This window comes from Eleutherodactylus coqui, chromosome 6, assembly GCF_035609145.1.
Source record: "Eleutherodactylus coqui strain aEleCoq1 chromosome 6, aEleCoq1.hap1, whole genome shotgun sequence".
Classification (NCBI taxonomy): Eukaryota; Metazoa; Chordata; class Amphibia; order Anura; family Eleutherodactylidae; genus Eleutherodactylus; species Eleutherodactylus coqui.
In genome coordinates this window covers 31,718,353-31,736,214 of record NC_089842.1, presented here as the reverse complement: position 1 = coordinate 31,736,214, position 17,862 = coordinate 31,718,353, and the positions used below count along the sequence as shown (strand labels likewise).

Genomic DNA, 17,862 nt, shown 5'->3' with positions numbered 1-17,862 from the left:
CTTTTTACCAAGTTTGAAGAACAATGATTAGGAATAGCAGCCCTTCTGGGTGCTCTCATTGGGGAGAGACAATGCCATCCCCTGACCCACTTACCCTCCAGGTGTCTCCTCCCCTTTCACCCACAGGTGTCTCCTACCCTTCACCCCCCCCCCCCCCCACAGGGTAACCCCCCTTTCTCCAAGGACACCTCTCCTGACCTCCTTCAGACCTTTCATATTCTCCATTGATGCAAGAACCTCGCTCAGGACCTTACATCGATCTGTCCGTGCCATTTTTTGAGCTACTTGTTCCAGGTGACCCTCCTTAGCCTCCTTTATATGAGTCCATGAACCACCTCTGGTCACCCTTGAGGAAGACACTGTATAGTGGTGATATGTGAGGGGTCTTAGCCGCACCCCCCTTTTGCTCTGGTTAATACTTTATGCAGTTTGACTGACCATGCTTTGGCTGACTCCGTGACTTGAGGTGGGCTGCTTTGCATATAGCGCAAGGCACACTGATCTTTTACAAAAATAAGGTAACTGCTTGCTGTAATAGACATATGTGCAGTTTATGTGTAATATGCCGGGGAGTGCTATGGGGCCAGTTTAGTATGGATAATGTTGGTGACAGAATCCCGTTAACACCTTTGTAGTGACTTTGTAAGTGATACATACCTAAGATATGAGTTGTGTTTTCATGTTAGTAATATTTTGCACTTTGGTGTATAATAATGTACATGGCTCCAGATATCTAACGTCTTTCCAGAGATTTTGTAAGTGATGTTTAAGGGGATACAGTTTATAGGGGTCACTGTTTATTAAAGAAGTCTGCTTTTCCCCTTATAACACCATCTTAGGATTTTTACATGCTTTTAATTGGTCTCTGGTTTTTTACATGTGCTGATAATAAAATCTATTACTAATTTTGGTGTTTTTCTTTATTGTTCTCTTATAAAGTTTAATTGTGCCTTCTTGTACATTTTGTTTGAGCTGATAATCACACACAATGCTGAGGACTAGAGATGAGCGAACGTACTCGGTAAGGGCGATTTCGCAATCGAGCGCAGCGATTTTCGAGTACTTCACTACTCGGGTGAAAAGTACTTGGGTGCGCTGTGGGTGAGCGGGGGGGTTGCAGTGGGGAATGGGGGGGAGAGGGAGAGAGAGAGGGCTCCCCCCTTTTTCCCCGCTGCTACCTGCCACTCCCCTCTGCAACCCCCCGCCCCACAGCGCACCCGAGTACTTTTTACCCGAGTAGTGAAGTACTCGAAAATCGCGGTGCTCGATTGCGAAATCGCCCTTACCGAGTACGTTTGCTCATCTCTACTGATGACAGAATGGCATGTCACCATTGTGGGCAGTGATTGGCTGAGGCGGTGACGCATCAAAATGAAGCACAACTGTTTGAGTGGAGTAAACAGATGGTTAACAAACAATTGGCATGGGAGCCATGGGGGATTTTGAAAGGAGATTCTCAAATTTTTGGCTACTGTAACTAGCTCAGTATTGTGAACATCTGAGTGATAGTGTGCCACGTTACCGAAGGCATCTGTAATCATACGGAATGGAAATTCAGCTGTGTTAGTAAACTAGGAGCTGTAAAGTCTATGGAGAATTTACCAATCCACATTTGTATGTAGTACAAAACCGTAATGGATGACTTACATGTGGGAAGAGTGGGAGTACAGTCGTCAGAGCTGCAGCATGAACTGCCAATCCCAAATTGTCCATTCATTATGCTCATGGTGCCACTGAGGTTGCATTGTGATGAAGGTAGGCATCCCCTTTGCAGCATTTCGCTCCTCACTCCCTCTACAAATAGAAAGATCAAACATTTTTCTTACTAAAATTTCACCATTCCATTACTGGCGGCATTTTTTGCAAATTGCACCCCCAGGGTTCAGATTTTTGACGTGTGAATATAAAACCTTTATTGTTAAATAAAAGAATCATACCAACCCCTGTATCTATATATTTTCTGAGAGTAGACACCTGATGCATTGTCAAAATGCCACTCTTGTATATAGTACACAGGCGCCTTCATGCAATTTTGTGTCAAATATTGTTATCAGTTGCCGTTCCTTGGTACCAGTTTCTCCCAGTTCCCAGGTATGCCAGGATTTCCTGTAAAGCTCAACATTGTAATAAGTGGTCAGTCAGTAAGAATAATAGCTAAGAAGCAAGAATCAGCACAGCAAACACTAATACAAAAACTAAGAACTCTCTATTAGATTCCAGGATATAAAATGCAAGTAACCAGATGAGGAGGATGAAGATGATTAAATTGAAACTGACAAAGGAGACTAACAAAGATCACATGGAACAGAAATAACTAGAGGAATCCTGTCCCTAATGCTATCTATCTAAGCTCTTCCTGATACTGTCGCTAACACCAGACACCCATGTCCCTAAGTTGCCCTCAGTAATCCCTATCTGAAATACTGTCCTTGAAAACAAGATGGCACTAGGAACCAGGTAAGAAACCAAACACACAAGCAGAATAATAAACAAGGGAAGTCAGAATCAAACAGGGAATGGAAAGACAAAGGCCACAAATCTAGGAAACAAGATGGGTCTAGACAACCATAGGAACAAAGTCACACTACCAAGAACAATCTAGACTAAAACAAGGCACTAGAACTAAGCAAGGAATATTGGATATACATGCACATTGTTACTACTATTACCAGCAAGCACACTGCAGAAGCCAAGGATACATCACGGGATTCTAGCCAATGAGGAACTACTGGGGTCTCTAAACAAGACTGAGTAAGCAGTGAGGTTAGAAAACAGAACATAATGGTCCAGTAGAAGAATTTGTGCTGATCATAACACCAGCGTGAAAGGTTTGGAAGATGTCCGAAAATGGTGATCATTTTGGTCTTATCATGGTGCTATTACAAGTTCGTTCTGATTCTCTGGTTCTCAATATTTGACTATTCCTGACAATGTCCTGTCTCCACTTCTAACCATGGCTTGTTATACTGACTACGCTACTGCCCGCTGCCAGCCTGGATCTCTAATGTGATCTCTGGTGTGTCCCTCATAATGAAGTGGGCCATCTGCCCTGACCTGAACTGTTCACACTATTAGGTACCACACCTAGCTTCTAGTAGCTTCAGCTGCCACAGTACTGGGACGACTTCCAGAATAACAGTCTCGAGATCCCACAGCAAAACCCACATCCTGACTGCTGGGGTTAAAGAGTGAAAACCGTTGTACCTCAGGATTTGGCCAAAAGCATCCGCTGATCCTGACAAGCATGATTTAATAGCTCCTGCTGCTTTTACCCTGTTCCTCTCTTACAGTATACATTGTTCTGCAGTGGAAATCTATTCTGATGACAGCTTCTATTCCTACTTTTCTTCTGTAGGACCAGCACTCATTTTACCTACCATAGAATTATTAGCCTGTTGATGGCAAAAAGAGACTTAAAAGGCAAAGCATTCTGCTCTAAGTCTATAACTTAGGCCATAATCCTAGCATTCGTCCTGACACTGCAGGATGCGAAGCTTTACGCAGACATCTGCCAGCCAAAAGTGGAAGTAAACGGATTAGGGGGACATTAACTTTTTCATGACTAAAGGTCATTGATCAGTTGATGGATGGGGATCCCGAGCGACAGACTCCTGTCCATCAACTACTGATGGCCTATCCAGAAGATAGCTTCTTTCACTGTGGGGTATTTGCTATATAATTATGACCACCATCTTTTCCTTCCATATGGTTACAATCATGTCATTTTCAATCAGTCTGTCAGGCACTACAGTTGGTCTTTGTCCTGTGATCAGTATCTTAGCCTTTGCATCTATCTATCCATCTGCAGTGGCCCCGGGGGGGGGGGGGGGGGGGGGGTTTCCAGAATAAACCACTATATCAGCATCCTGTTCCATCTTGCTATGAGCTGTAAGGAGGCAAAGAAGGTGTCATCCTTCAGAGGAACCCTCTTTTCCCCCTTCCTTACTTTAAAAATCAGCAAAACTGTTTCTCAAAAGTTGACCTACCATTGGCTGTTTGTGTGGCTTTCCCTGATTGGTGGAGAGAACAGAAGCTGAGAAAGAGCGTGGAAAACACCAGAGGCAGAAGGGAGGGGTGGGAGAAAAAGAAAGGACAGGGGGAAGAGAGTGAGTTGGGTCATCGGAGGAGGTCAGAAAGTGTGTCAGAGCCAGTTTCCAGAGAAGAGAGTCACTACAGTTTGGAGATAATGTTTCCGGGAGTGAGAGCCTTATCTAATCTACACCACCCAGAGATAAGTGGAGTTCAGAAAAAAGAATAAAACCACCTTGTCCTCTTAATCGTGAGTTATATAAACCCTCTCTGAAAGCCAAAGGCAGGAGTTTCTATAAGGGCCCCTCCTAAACTGTCTAATTTCAACTAAACTATTAAATCCATCCCATCAGTTACCTAAAGAGGGAGGATCAGCTTTTAGCTTACCTACTGTTAAAGTGCAGAAAGAGAGAGCGTTGAAGAGATTGTCAGTGAGAATTCAACTGTATTCCTGCTTTAGGCCGGCTGCACACGAGCGTGACGGGCTCCGCCGGGAATATTCCGCGGCGAAGGCCGTCACGGTGCCCCCCAGAGATCCCATACTTACCAGCGGATCCGGCGTTTTCGCTCCCGCATGACACTTCCCTGCCCACCGCCGCCGCGTCACATGACACACCCACCACGTCACATGACGCGGCCGGCCGTGTCATGTGACGCGCCGGTCGCGTCATATGACGCGGCGGCAGGCGAAAAAGCGTGTGTTACAGCGGGAGATAGCGTGAACGGACGGCTTCCATTGACTGCAATGGAAGCAGTCAGCGCGTACACCCGCAGCAAATAGAGCATGCCGTAGGTGAGGACGGGAGATTTCACGGTGCAGAATTCCGCGGTGGAATTCCGCACTGTGTGCCCTGAGCTATTAGGTTCAATAGAACCTAATAGCTGCGGGCAACGCAGCGGATTTTCGCCGCGAATTACGCCGTGGAAATCCATTCGTGGGAAGGAGGCCTTATTCTGTTAGTACTAGTGTATCTTTGGAACTGTGTTGTGCTCTCATTGGACTATGCTGTATTGCTTTGCCTCCGGCAATAGTGTTTAGTAAACTGTGCACTTCCAGTTGCTAAAAATCACATTACTGGACTCGTATCAAGTTATTTCCGTCATCTTGATGAAAGTCCAATGGAAGTGCTGGCATCACCCATGACAAGTACACATTTAAAGAAGACGACCCATATACAGGTAACCGCTAGGTCAGCGTTGCCTGGAAAAGGCCTGTCAGGGCCTTAGCAAAAGGTTGCACGTGTTCCCTCCAGGAGAGGAGTTTGGTAGAGTCACCATGACAAGTGCTATTTCTACCCTACTGGCTCCTCAGTGTGGGCCCTGCACATCCATCACAAGGGGCTACCTTGTATCACTCTGTCTGAGGATATGATACATGGAGCAGAGGAAACATTGTGTGTTTATTAGTCTTGCTGGTAAGGCTTTTGGGAATAGATATGATAAATTGCCCTAATTATATGAGAGGAGCACATGGGAATGACTACAATATCTGTAATTGTTACGAACCAATGCTTATGACATCGTACCATCATTAACATATTACATTGTATAAAATCTTTATTGATTATTGCTAGAGATGAGCGAGCGTACTCGTCTGAGCTTGATACTCGTTCGAGTATTAGGGTGTTCGAGATGCTCGTTACTCGAGACGAGCACCACGCGGTGCTCGACTCCATTACATTTCCTTCCCTTAGAAATTTGCGCGCTTTTCTGGCCAATAGAAAGACAGGGAAGGCATTACAACTTCTTCCTGTGACATTCCAGCCCGATACCACCCCCCTGCAGTGAGTGGCTGGGGAGATCAGGTGTCACCTGAGTATTAAAATCTGCCCCGCCCGCGGCTCGCCACAGATGCACGCTAAGAGAGATCAGGGAAAGTGCTGTCTTGCTGTAGCTGCTATAGGGAGAGTGTTAGGTGTTATCTTAGTCTTCAAGAACTCCAACAGTCCTTCTTAGGGCCACATCTGACCGTGTGCAGTACTGTTGAGGCTGCTTTTAGCAGTGTTGCACAATTTTTTTTTTTTTTATATCGGGCATGCAGACCATAGCGTCCTCAGTCTGCAGTCATTTTACAGAGTATAGGGGCAGTACTGGTGAGGCAGGGAAAGAGGTATACTGGCTATATAGGCAGTGGGCTTTTTCCCCAAAAAATTGGGGAAAAATACTATATTTGGGCTGCCTGTGACCGTCTTCAGTTTACTGCGTGTCTGCTGGGGGTAGTAGTCGCTAATTAATACCCAGCTAAGCGTTATAGCAGGCTTGCGCATATTAGTTTCCTGGCTCTGCTGTGTCCGTTACATGATCGCCGTCATCCCGCCAGAGGGAAACAGTATATATATATATATATATATATATATATATATATATATATATATATATATATATATATATATATACGCTGCATACGGTGTCTGTCTGGATTTTCACCTCACCATTTTAAAAAATTGAAGCAAAATACTTAAGGCCTACCACTGGCCTTTGGCCACTTGACTGGTTCTGCGCTGTGAATTCCAGTAGCTCAGTCATACACACCTAGGTCTCACTACAGGCTTGCGCATAATTGTTTCCCGGCTCTGCTGTATGCTCCGTAAGCGAAGTCAGCTTCCAACCACAGGCCAATAAGCGGCACATTTAATTACAGCGTTCTGTTTCTGCTCTACTTGTAATACACCATGAGGAGGGGTAGGGGTAGGCCTAGAGGACGCGGAAGCCCAAGTCAGGTGTATCGCAGCCGACTGCTGCGGGATTAGGAGAGAGGCAAGTTTCTGGGGTCCCCAGATTCATCTCACAATTAATGGGTCAACGCGGTAGACCTTTATTAGAAACTGAGCAGTGTGAGCAGGTCCTGTCGTGGATGGCAGAAAGTGCATCCAGCAATCTATCGACCACCCAGTCTTCTACGCCATCCCCAGCTGCAACTCTGAATCCTCTGCCTGCTGCTCCTCCTTCCTCCCAGCCTACTCACTCCATGAAAATGACACATTCTGAGGAGCAGGCAGACTCCCAGGAACTGTTCTCGGGCCCCTGCCCAGAATGGGCAGCAATGGTTCCTATCCCACCGGAGGAGTTTGTCATGACCGATGCCCAACCTTTGGAAAGTTCCCGGGGTCCGGGAGATGAGGCTGGGGACTTCCGGCAACTGTCTCAAGAGCTTTCAGTGGGTGAGGAGGACGATGACGATGAGACACAGTTGTCTATCAGTGAGGTAGTAGTAATTTCAGTAAGTCCGAGGGAGGAGCGCACAGAGGATTCGGAGGAAGAGCAACTGGACGATGAGGTGACAGGTCTTCAGAGGGGAAGGTAAGTGCAGCAGCAGGGCAGGTTGGAAGAGGCAGTGTGGTGGCCAGGGGTAGAGGCAGGGCCAGACCGAATAATCCACCAACTGTTTCCCAAAGCACCCCCTCGCGCCATGCCACCCTGCAGAGGCCGAGGTGCTCAAAGGTGTGGCAGTATTTCACTGAGAGTGCAGACGACCGACGAACTGTGGTGTGCAAGGTTTGTCGCGCCAAGATCAGCCGGGGAGCCATCACCACCAGCATGCGCAGGCATATGATGGCCGAGCACCCCACAAGGTGGGACGAAGGCCGTTCACCGCCTCCAGTTTGCACCACTGCCTCTCCCCCTGTGCCTCAACCTGCCACTGAGATCCAACCCCCCTCTCAGGACACAGGCACGACCGTCTCCCGGCCTGCACCCACACGCTCACCTCCGCTGTCCTCGGCCCCACCCAGCAATGTCTCTCAGCGCAGTGTCCAGCTGTCGATAGCGCAACTGTTTGAGCGCAAGCGCAAGTACGCCACCACGCACCGACACACTCAAGCGTTAAACGTGCACATAGCTAAATTGATCAGCCTGGAGATACTGCCGTATAGGCTTGTGGAAATGGAGGCCTTCAAAAACATGATGGCGGCGCCGCGATCATGTTTTTGAAGGCCTCCGTTTCCACAAGCCTATACGGCAGTATCTCCAGGCTGATCAATTTAGGTATGTGCACGTTTAACGCATGGCTGACTTCATGTTAGGATGCCTTTCTCGTGACCCTCGCGTTACACGCATTCTGGCCACTACGGATTACTGGGTGTACGCACTGCTCGACCCACGGTATAAGGAGAACCTTTCCACTCTCATACCCGAAGAGGAAAGGGATTCGAGAGTGCTGCTATACCACAGGACCCTGGTGGACAAACTGATGGTAAAATTCCCATCCGACAGCGCTAATGGCAGAAGGCGCATTTCCGAGGGCCAGGTAGCAAGGGAGGCGCGGAGATCAGGCAACATGTACAGCGCAGGCAGGGGAACACTCTGCAAGGCCTTTTCCAGCTTTATGCCTCCCCAGCAAGACTGTGTCACCGCTCTCCAGTCAAGGCTGAATCGGCGGGAGCACTGTAAAAGGATGGTGAAGGAGTACGTAGCCGATCGCACGACCATCCTCCGTGACGCCTCTGCTTCCTACAACTACTGGGTGTCGAAGCTGGACTCGTGGCCTGAACTCGCGCTGTATGTTAGAGGTGCTTGCTTGTCCTGCGGCTAACGTCTTGTCAGAAAGGGTGATTAGTGCGGCTGGGGTAATCATCACAGATAAGCGTACCCGCCTGTCAACTGACAGTGCCGACAGGCTAACACTCATCAAGATGAACAAAGCCTGGATTTCCCCAGACTTCTCTTCTCCACCAGCGGACAGCAGCGATACCTAAACAATACGTAGGTTGCACTCGCGGATGGAAGCATCGTTCTCTATCACCATAAAAAACGGGGACCTTTTAGCTTCCTCAATCTGTGTATTATATTCATCCTCCTCCTCCTGCTCCTCCTCCTGAAACCTCACGTAATCACGCCGAACGGGCAATTTTTCTTAGGCCCACAAGGCTCAGTCATATTACTTTTGTAAACAATGTTTATACGTTTCAATTCTCATTAAAGTGTTGAGAGTTGCACCTGAACCTTTTTTTTAATTTAGCTGGGCTGCCTCCAGGCCTAGTTACAAATTAAGCCACAGTAAGCTAAGCAATTAATGGGTTTCACCTGCCCTCTTGGTTGGGCATGGGCAATTTTTCTGAGGTACATTGGTACTGTTGGTACACCAATTTTTTGGGCCCTCGCCTACAGTGTAATCCTAGTAATTTTTATGGGCTTCGCCTGCACTCATGGTACAGCAAGGTGTGTGGGGTTGGCCTACACTTTTGCTACCTAAATGTAACTGGGGCCTTGTCTATACTGCAACTACTGAAATGTGAAAGAGACTGTTATCTCTCTAAACTGCTGCAACGGGAATGTTACAGTGGCCTGTCTTGACTGCTACTATTACTGAAATGGAACTAAGACTGTGCTCCCCCTATACTGCTGCTTCGGAATTGCTACTGGGGCCTGTCTTGAGTGCTACTATTACTGAAATGGAACTAAGACTGTGCTCCCCCTATACTGCTGCTCCGGAATTGTTACTGGGGCCTGTCTGGACTGCTACTACTACTGAAATGGAACTAATACTGTGCTCCCCCTATAATGCTGCTAGTGATATGTTACTGGGGCCTGACCCTAATGCTACCGCTGAAATGTTACTAATTCTGGGCTCTGCCTATACCGCTGCTAATGCTATGTCACTGGGATGTGGAAACGGAGGCTTCCCAAAGACATGATGGCGGCGGGGCCATTTCCCACCAACGCGGTTACTGTTAAGGTGCATATAACCACGGACACGTAGTGCCTCAAAAACATCCCCCTCCTCCTCCAACAATGAAAACATTCTTGGCAAATAGCTTTGCATTGGTCGGTCTGGTGTCAGTCCAAGAATTTCACCTTTAACGACACAACAAGTGAGCCCCCCCCCCCCCCCCACCATCCCCCTGCCACGGCCCACTTAATCCTGGCCACATTCCGAAAACCAACTAAATAAAACCGCGCTACTAGGTCCGCAGTCGCCACCACATTCCCACCAACGCGGTTACTGTTAAGGTACATATTACCAGTCTGACTGGGGCATGCGCTGTGGGCTGAAGCCCACCTGTATGGTATCTGACGTTAGCTCTGCTGTCCAGGGCACGGCAATGGGATTTGTTTATGTACCGCCGGTGGGTTCCAGTTGAGCCACCCATGCTTTGGGTCCACACGGACTTCACATTAGGGATTTGTACCTGCCTGTGTCTATGTATTAAAAACCCTGGTCAGACTGGGGCATGCAGTGTGGGCCGAAGCCGACCTGCATTTAATCTGACGTTACCTCAGCTGTGCTGGGCAATGCAATGGGATTTATTTATGTAACGCCGGTGGCTTCCTGGGACCCACCCATGCTGTCGGTCCACACAGAGTTGTACCTGCCTGTGTCTACTTATAACGAACCCCAGTCTGACTGGGGCATGCAGTGTGGGCCGAAGCCCACCTGTATTTAATCTGACGTTAGCTCTACTATCCGGGGCACTGCATTGGGACAAACTACAGGAGCAATACAGCGCTAATGAGACGTGCACAGATACGCTAGCATTGGAGTCCGCTGTAGGCACGCGATTGCTGAGGGTTTGTGCAGAGGCCTATGTCCTGGGTGCAGTGAAAGTCCGCTTCCAGCCTAGGATTGCTGAATCTGTGGGCCAAGGCCTATGCCGTGGGCGCGGTGCAAGTCTGCCATGTTTGGCCGCTCGGATCAATTTATTGTTCATGTCTTGGGTTTCCTTGGACCCACCTATGCTGTTGGTGCAAACTTAGTTCCCATTGCGGTGTTTGACCTGTCTGGCACAAAGGCACTGACTGACTTGGGTAGGGGGCAGAGCGCTGACGGCTTTCCCCTTGCAGTATGGATTGAGCTATGCGACACCTTGACAGAATGAATACTGTGTGGCACATGGATTCCCCATTGTTATGCCCATGTTTGCAGCTCCTGACGGAGGTGGCACAAGATTGGAGTTCTCATTGCTTCTGTACAGCATTGTGGGCTATCGCCCCGCCCCTTTTAAAGAGGGTTGCTGCCTGGCCCTGCCAACCCTCTGCAGTGTGTGCCTCCAGTTCCTCCTCATGGCAGACGCACTTATAAATAGACATGAGGGTGGTGTGGCTATGAGGCCAGCGTGTGGCATGAGGGCAGCTGAAGGCTGCGCAGGGACACTTTGGTGTGCGCTGTGGACACTGGGTCGTGCGGGGGGGGGGGGGGAGGTTGGGCAGCATGTTACCCAGGAGAAGTGGCAGCGGAGTGTCATGCAGGCAGTGATTGTGCTTTTTTGGAGGTAGTGTGGTGCTTAGCTAAGGTATGCCATGCTAATGAGGGCTTTTCAGAAGTAAAAATTGTTGGGAGGGGGGGGGCACTCTTGCCGCTATTGTGGCTTAATAGTGGGACCTGGGAACTTGAGATGCAGCCCAACATGTAGCCCCTCGTCTGCCCTATCTGTTTCTGTGTAGTTCCCATCACTTTCTTGAATTTCCCAGATTTTCGCAAATGAAAACCTTAGCGAGCATCGGCGATATACAAAAATGCTCGAGTCGCCCATTGACTTCAATGGGGTTCGTTACTCGAAACGAACCCTCGAGCAGCGCGGAAAGTTCGACTCGAGTAACGAGCACCCGAGCATTTTGGTGCTCGCTCATCTCTATTTATTGCCTGTAGTGGATTTGAACGCTTTTTCTCTTGATTGAACATGTGGGTTACTACAGCACCTGCACACTCGTTTGCTCCAAATTGGAAATGGGCAAAATACCATTACAGTACTGGTTTCCTCCAGCAGCAGGTGGGATGTAATTTCTGCCTATGCAGTGCGCTGAATAGAGCATCTCTGAGCATTCCAGGGACATAGGAAAATCAGAAGACACTGAGGTGATTATATTTCTTTGTATAGGAACCCTATTCAGTGTGACCGTGGCATGTAAAATGCTGGTAGAGTAAGGGGGCTCCGTCTTTCATTCATAGGACTTTCGCAAGGTGTTTGCTGGGTCCCGATGGGTTGCTATGGCACTCGGAGGCTTGAATTTGGCCTCCAGTTCTGTCAGCTAAAGCGGCCTATGAGGCTCAGCCTCACATGTACAGCAAAAAACAAACCATATAAATTTGGCATTTATGTAATTGTACTGACCCATAGAATAAAGCTATCATGTCATTTTTGTTACAGTGTGTACACCGTAGAAACAATACACCCCCCCCCCCCCCAAAGATGGCGGAATTTAGGGGGTCTTTTTACATTTCACTCCACTTACAATTTTTTAAAGGTTTTTCAGTACATTATATGATACATTAAATAGTACTATTGAAAAATACAACTTGTCCCGCAAAAACAACAAGCCCCCATCCATCTATGTTGTTAAATAAATAAAAAAGAGTTAGGATTTTTGAAAAAGTAAAAAAAATCTATATAAAATTTGGTTTTGACATAATTGTAGTGACCCACAGAAGTAACTTAACATATTATTTATACTTCACAGTCAATGCTGTTAAAAATGAAAAAACATGCCAGAATCTATTCTCTAGAAAAAATGGTATAAAAAGCTATTAACCCCTTCATGACATGGCCTATTTTGGGCTTTAGGAAGCAACAATTTTTGGTGGATTTTCTTCTCCGTTTATCAAAAGCCATAACTTTTTTATTTTTCCGTCGACGCGGCCGAGTAAGGGCTTGTTTTTTGCATGGTAAACTGTAGTTTTTATTGGCGTCATTTTTGGGTACATTAACTATATTGTAAAACTTTTTTTTTTATGATAGCAGGGAGAGAAAACACATCAATTCTACCATAGATTTTTTTTTTTTACAGCGTTAATCATGCAGCATAAATGAGACATTCCATTTTTTCTGTGGGCCGGTACGGTTACAACGATACCAAAATTCTTACATTTTTTTTTAAAGGTTTTTCCACTTTTCTGCAATAAAACCCCTTTTTTTGGAAATCTTTTTTTTCTAAATCGCTGCATTCAAAGTCCTGCAACTTTTTTATTTTCTGATGTACTGAGCTCTATGAGGGCTTATTTTTTGCGAGACGAGCTGTAGTATTTATTGGTACCATTTTGGGGTACATACAGCTTTTTTGATCACTTTTATTGCTTTTTTAGTGAGGCCAAATGCTAAAAATTAGCATTTTGCCTCAGTTTTTTAGCGTTTTTTTAAACAATTTTTTCCATGCACAGTCAAAAGCCTGTGCAACTTATTGTATGCGTCGTTACGGATGCGACAATACCAAATATGTAGGGTTTTATTGTTTTTTTTTCCTATTTTTATGCTAATCTGAGAAAAAGCATAAAAAATATTTTTTTTACTCTTTTTTTACATTTTTTTAATCTCTGTTTTTTTTACAACATTTGTGTCCCTTTGAGGGACTTTGACCACAGCCCTGATGATCGCTGTCATAAGGCATGGCAGAGCTACTGCTCTGCCATGCCTTATCGCGTATACACTGCCTTATCGCTTACACTGGTAACATCGCGAGAGTCGGCCGAAGACACAGAGAGAGCGCGCTCCCTCTGTGAACTCTTTCCCTGCTGCGATCTACTTAGATCGTGGCAGGGAAGGGGTTAACAGCGGGGGGCGCATCTCCGATGCCCCCCCGCTGTTGCAGCAGGACGCCGGCTGTGACTGACAGCCGGCTCCCGCTGCGGGATAGCGCGGGATCATATGTGATCACGCGCTATCCCCAGGACGTAAGTTTACGCCCTATTGCGGGAAGTACCCCGCTCCCACGACGTAAACTTACGCCCTGCAGTGGGAATGGGTTAAAGCATATGTAACTGAAGACTGGAGTTCATCCAGCAAAAACCAAGTTATTATAGAGCTCTATTGATTGAAAAATAAAAATGTTCTGCCTCTAGGTATGCGGCGACACAAAGGCAAATCTTATTTTTTAAAAATAGTGTTTTTTTATGTACAAAAATAGCAAAACATAAATAAACTGTATAAACCTGTTTTTGCTGGAATCGTCCCGACCCGGAGAATAATGTTATCATGTTATTTATGTTGCAGACTGAAGGCTGTGAAAATGAAATCCAAAAAAACAAATGACAGAATTAATTTTTTCCCCCTATTTTCCCTAAAAAGTTACAGTACATTATACGTACCCAATAATGATGCTATTAAAAATATAACTTGCCCCACAAAAATCAAGCCCTCACATGGCTATATCAATGGAGACATTAAAAAGTTCTGGCTCTAGGAATCAGATGATGAAAAAAACTGAAAAATTAGCTGGTCATTACGGTGCAAACTGGCTTCGTCACTAAGGGGTTAAGTGCTTGTAGCTTAATATGTTTGTACAATTAAGTATTTTCTGCACACTTTCTTCTTGTGTTCATCTATGCAGAGGATTGGTCACGAGTTGAAAAAAGGGCGAAAAACCCCTTTAACCCCTTCAGGACCACCAACTGTAAATATGCATCAGAGCTTTGTGCTGTTTTGCAAAACTGACATATTTTTGTCCATTCTGCTGCTGAGATCGGAGGAAGGAGACAGGCTTTTACACAACATACACGTATATATGAGAGAAATGAATTGGCTTTTAACCCCTTCCTGCCTGCTTCACTTCTATTACTAGACGAATGGCGCTCTCCTCACTATTCTATATGCTCTGTTGGACGCTCTGCTCGCTCCGGTATACAGAAACACCCGCTGGGTCACGACAGATAAACCCTGCTCTGTGATAGGGAAGGAAAATGTAGTTTTCTTGCCTGCAAAACTCCTGGAGAGAGAACTCATAAGAAACTAAAGTAAAGGCTGTGTTCTGGCGGCGCTATATTGGCGTCATACGTTAGGCAATGTACGCGTATTTGGCATCGCTGCGCACAGGAGAACTAGGAGAATTAATTTAGGGGGTAAATATAATAGATTGAACCAAATACTTTAGTAAGAAAAAAAACCAAAAGTGAGAGTGTATTTTTCTCTGTTTATGCCCATTTATCACCATGGATAACCTACAGAATAAAAAGGTATCCAATCCAGCTTTGAAGAATTAGAAAGCGCTAAGTGTCCTGCCAAAAAATAATTATATATATATATATATATATAATGAGAGATTATATTTATTTGAGTAGACTAAGAAGCTCTATTAAAAATTCTACTTAAAATTCAGCATTCCAGTATGTGAAATAGCCCTGGTCATGAAAGTGTTAGTCATATAACTCACCGCCAAGATCTCGTGTATATACAGACCCACACATAAATTCACCCGGACAAGTTATGCTGTCGCCTGAGCATGTCGAAGATGATATAGATACACACTCCGTACATGAGAGATCGGAACCTAGAGAGATGTCACACAGCACACAGTCAGCACATTAATCGCTTATTACACTCTGGTTTTCTGCTGCAAAGTCACAGAGATCAGCGGCATCAGAGATAGATGTCTAAAAGCTCATCTCCCAGTATGAAGAGGATGAGCGGTAACATCTGTCACACAGACTTAGGCCTCATGTCCACAGGGAAAATCAGGCCCGCCGCGGATTCTTCATGGAGAATCCCGCAGCAGGTCCCTCCTGCCCCGCGGATATGAGGCTAAAAGTAAGAATAAACTCACCTGTCCGGACGCTGCGGATCTTCTTTCTTCAGCTCGGCGGATGTGCTCGGCATGCCGGCAGCGTGCCACGCGCATGCACTGGACACATCCACCGGGCCGAAGAAAGAAGATCCGGCCGCGACGGAGGGAAGATTCGCAGCGTCCGGACAGGTGAGTTATAATTCTGGTACGGGTGTTCCGCGGATCCAGACGGCTTCCATAGGCCACAATAGAAGCCTCCGGGAGCCGTCCCTGCGGGAGACCCGCACTAAAATGGAGCATCTCACGGTTTTTTTCCCACTCGCGGATCCGCGGCTGAAGGGAAAAATGACATCTGCAGGTATTTAACTACCTGCGGGTGTCCAATGCATCCCTATGGGGTGCGGATCCGCATGCGGGAAAAACGCTGCAGATTTTAAATATGAGTATTAATATATCTTCTTACCACAATTCCTGATATTTATTATTTTCTATCATTATTAATTGTACATGCACACGGATATTTCTGGCAAATATTCAGATCGAAAAAGTCAACCTTAAAATGGGACAGAAGTAGTGTCCATTCATGTGAATGGGTATATGCAGCATGTCCTAATATTGTGTGATGTTCAGATGAGAATCTCACATGTCAATATACAGTTTCCAATTTAATTACATTTCTCTGCTGCAGGAACAGAGGAACAGAGAGACGGAGTTATAACTGGCAGCCCTAACAGAAGCGTGACTGAGAAATCCATAGGCATGAAGCAAATACAAAGACAAATAATTCAACCTACTTGTTGCTGTAAGAGCCGAGACGAGGCACAGAAATCCAACCAGAGAAGTCATCATTTAGCACTGGTGTTCTTGAGAAGTGGAAACCTTGGGTGAGATTCTTGATTTATCTGTTTTTTGGGGGCGGGACACAGGAGGAGCTGATTAGTTTCAAAGAAATGAAAACCTCTTCACTAAGAAACAAAAGTTACAAGTTACCTCCCATCCCCCTTTTTCTTGATAATAAAGAATGTTCTTCAGAAAATTCTTATACTGGTTTTCTATTATACAAACAAAATCATTGAGACCCTTTGGGCCCTTTTACACTGGTGATGTCTTACCGGCGCTGGATAGGAGCCACGGGTGTAGTAGCCGTGCAAGTCAGTAGTCAGGATAGCCAGGAGTCATTATCAGGAAGTATCGGTTTGCAGTACAAAGGTATGAGGTGGGTAATATAGTCAGATGGAAAGCCAGAGATTAGTAACGGCAGGTCTCGGTTTGCAGTACAGTGGGTAATATGGTCAGAGAGAAAGTCACAAAAACAATTTTTAATCAGTAGGTTCATCCGGACTAATAATTACTTTTGTTTTGATTCTCAATTATTCAGACAAAGAGTCTGCGATGGGGGTGCGATTTGTGCCCAGCTTTGCAAACTTATATATGGTCAATATGAGAAAAAATATCTAATGTCCACACACCAGTGGTCAGCAAATATTATCCTGTATAAATGGTGCATCGATGACCTGATCTTTATATAAGATTCAATCTTCTGATGAGTTCTCAAAGTTTTCTGAGTATCTCAATATGAACAATTGGAACATGACATTCATATGGCATAATTCTAAATCCCCGATTGACTGTTTCGACCCCTAACTCACAAACATGACAACGTTTTTACACAAATGCTTTTTTTTAAAGTGGACAGCAATAACTTACCGCACTATAAAAGTGCCCACAATAGAAAAAAGGAATAAAAAAAATAGAATACTCTGTATAGACAATTTCACTGCTTAAGGCCTCGGTCAGACGACCGTTTTTTGCCGCGATTTCCGGATCGCATGACGGATGCGCATCCGCAAATCGCGTGACCGGGGCCGACGATTCGCTGAAAAATCTGCAGCTAGCAGCGTTTTCCACGAAATGGGCCTGATCAAAGGAGCGCTGTCCGCCCATTGAAATTCAATGGAGCCGGCAATACAGCCATCTCCTTTGAAAGCAATGGGCTGCCGGCAAGCGCAGGATGAATTTTCGGGAAGGGCTTAAACATATAAGCCCTTCCCTGAAAACCATTCAAAAATGTGTAAAGATAAAAAAAAATATATACTCACCTTGTCCCTGCAGCCGGAGTTCAGCCGCGGCCGGCCGGCAGTTCTCCTGAACTGCTCTGTGTAGTATTCAGCAGGGGGGGCTGAATGGGCTGCCACTGATTGGTCACAGCCCTCATCAATCAGAGGCAGCTCTCACTCACCCATTCATGAATTCATGAATGGGTGAGTGAGTGCTGCCTCTGATTGGTCCCTGTGCTCAGCCAATCAGGGGCAGCTCTCAGCTGTCATTTAATAGCTGAGAGCTGCCCCTGATTGGCTCAGTGCAAGGACCAATCAGAGGCAGCACTCACTCACCCATTCATGAATT

At 46.0% G+C, this 17,862-nt stretch overlaps 1 protein-coding gene across 1 annotated transcript in view; it reads right to left on the bottom strand.

Annotated features, from left to right (window-relative positions):
* The window catches only part of LOC136572034 (phospholipase A2 inhibitor and Ly6/PLAUR domain-containing protein-like), a 54,205-nt gene extending 37,895 nt beyond the window's left edge, over nt 1–16,310 (bottom strand). Inside the window, exons 1-3 of the mRNA XM_066572653.1 lie at nt 16,251–16,310; nt 15,106–15,222; nt 1,648–1,794 (exon numbers count right to left, since the gene is read on the bottom strand). Coding sequence (XP_066428750.1) covers nt 1,648–1,794; nt 15,106–15,222; nt 16,251–16,305 — 319 coding nt within the window. The 5' untranslated portion in view covers nt 16,306–16,310. The remainder of the gene's footprint in view (nt 1–1,647; nt 1,795–15,105; nt 15,223–16,250) is intronic.
* Between the last annotated feature and the right edge of the window lie 1,552 nt (nt 16,311–17,862).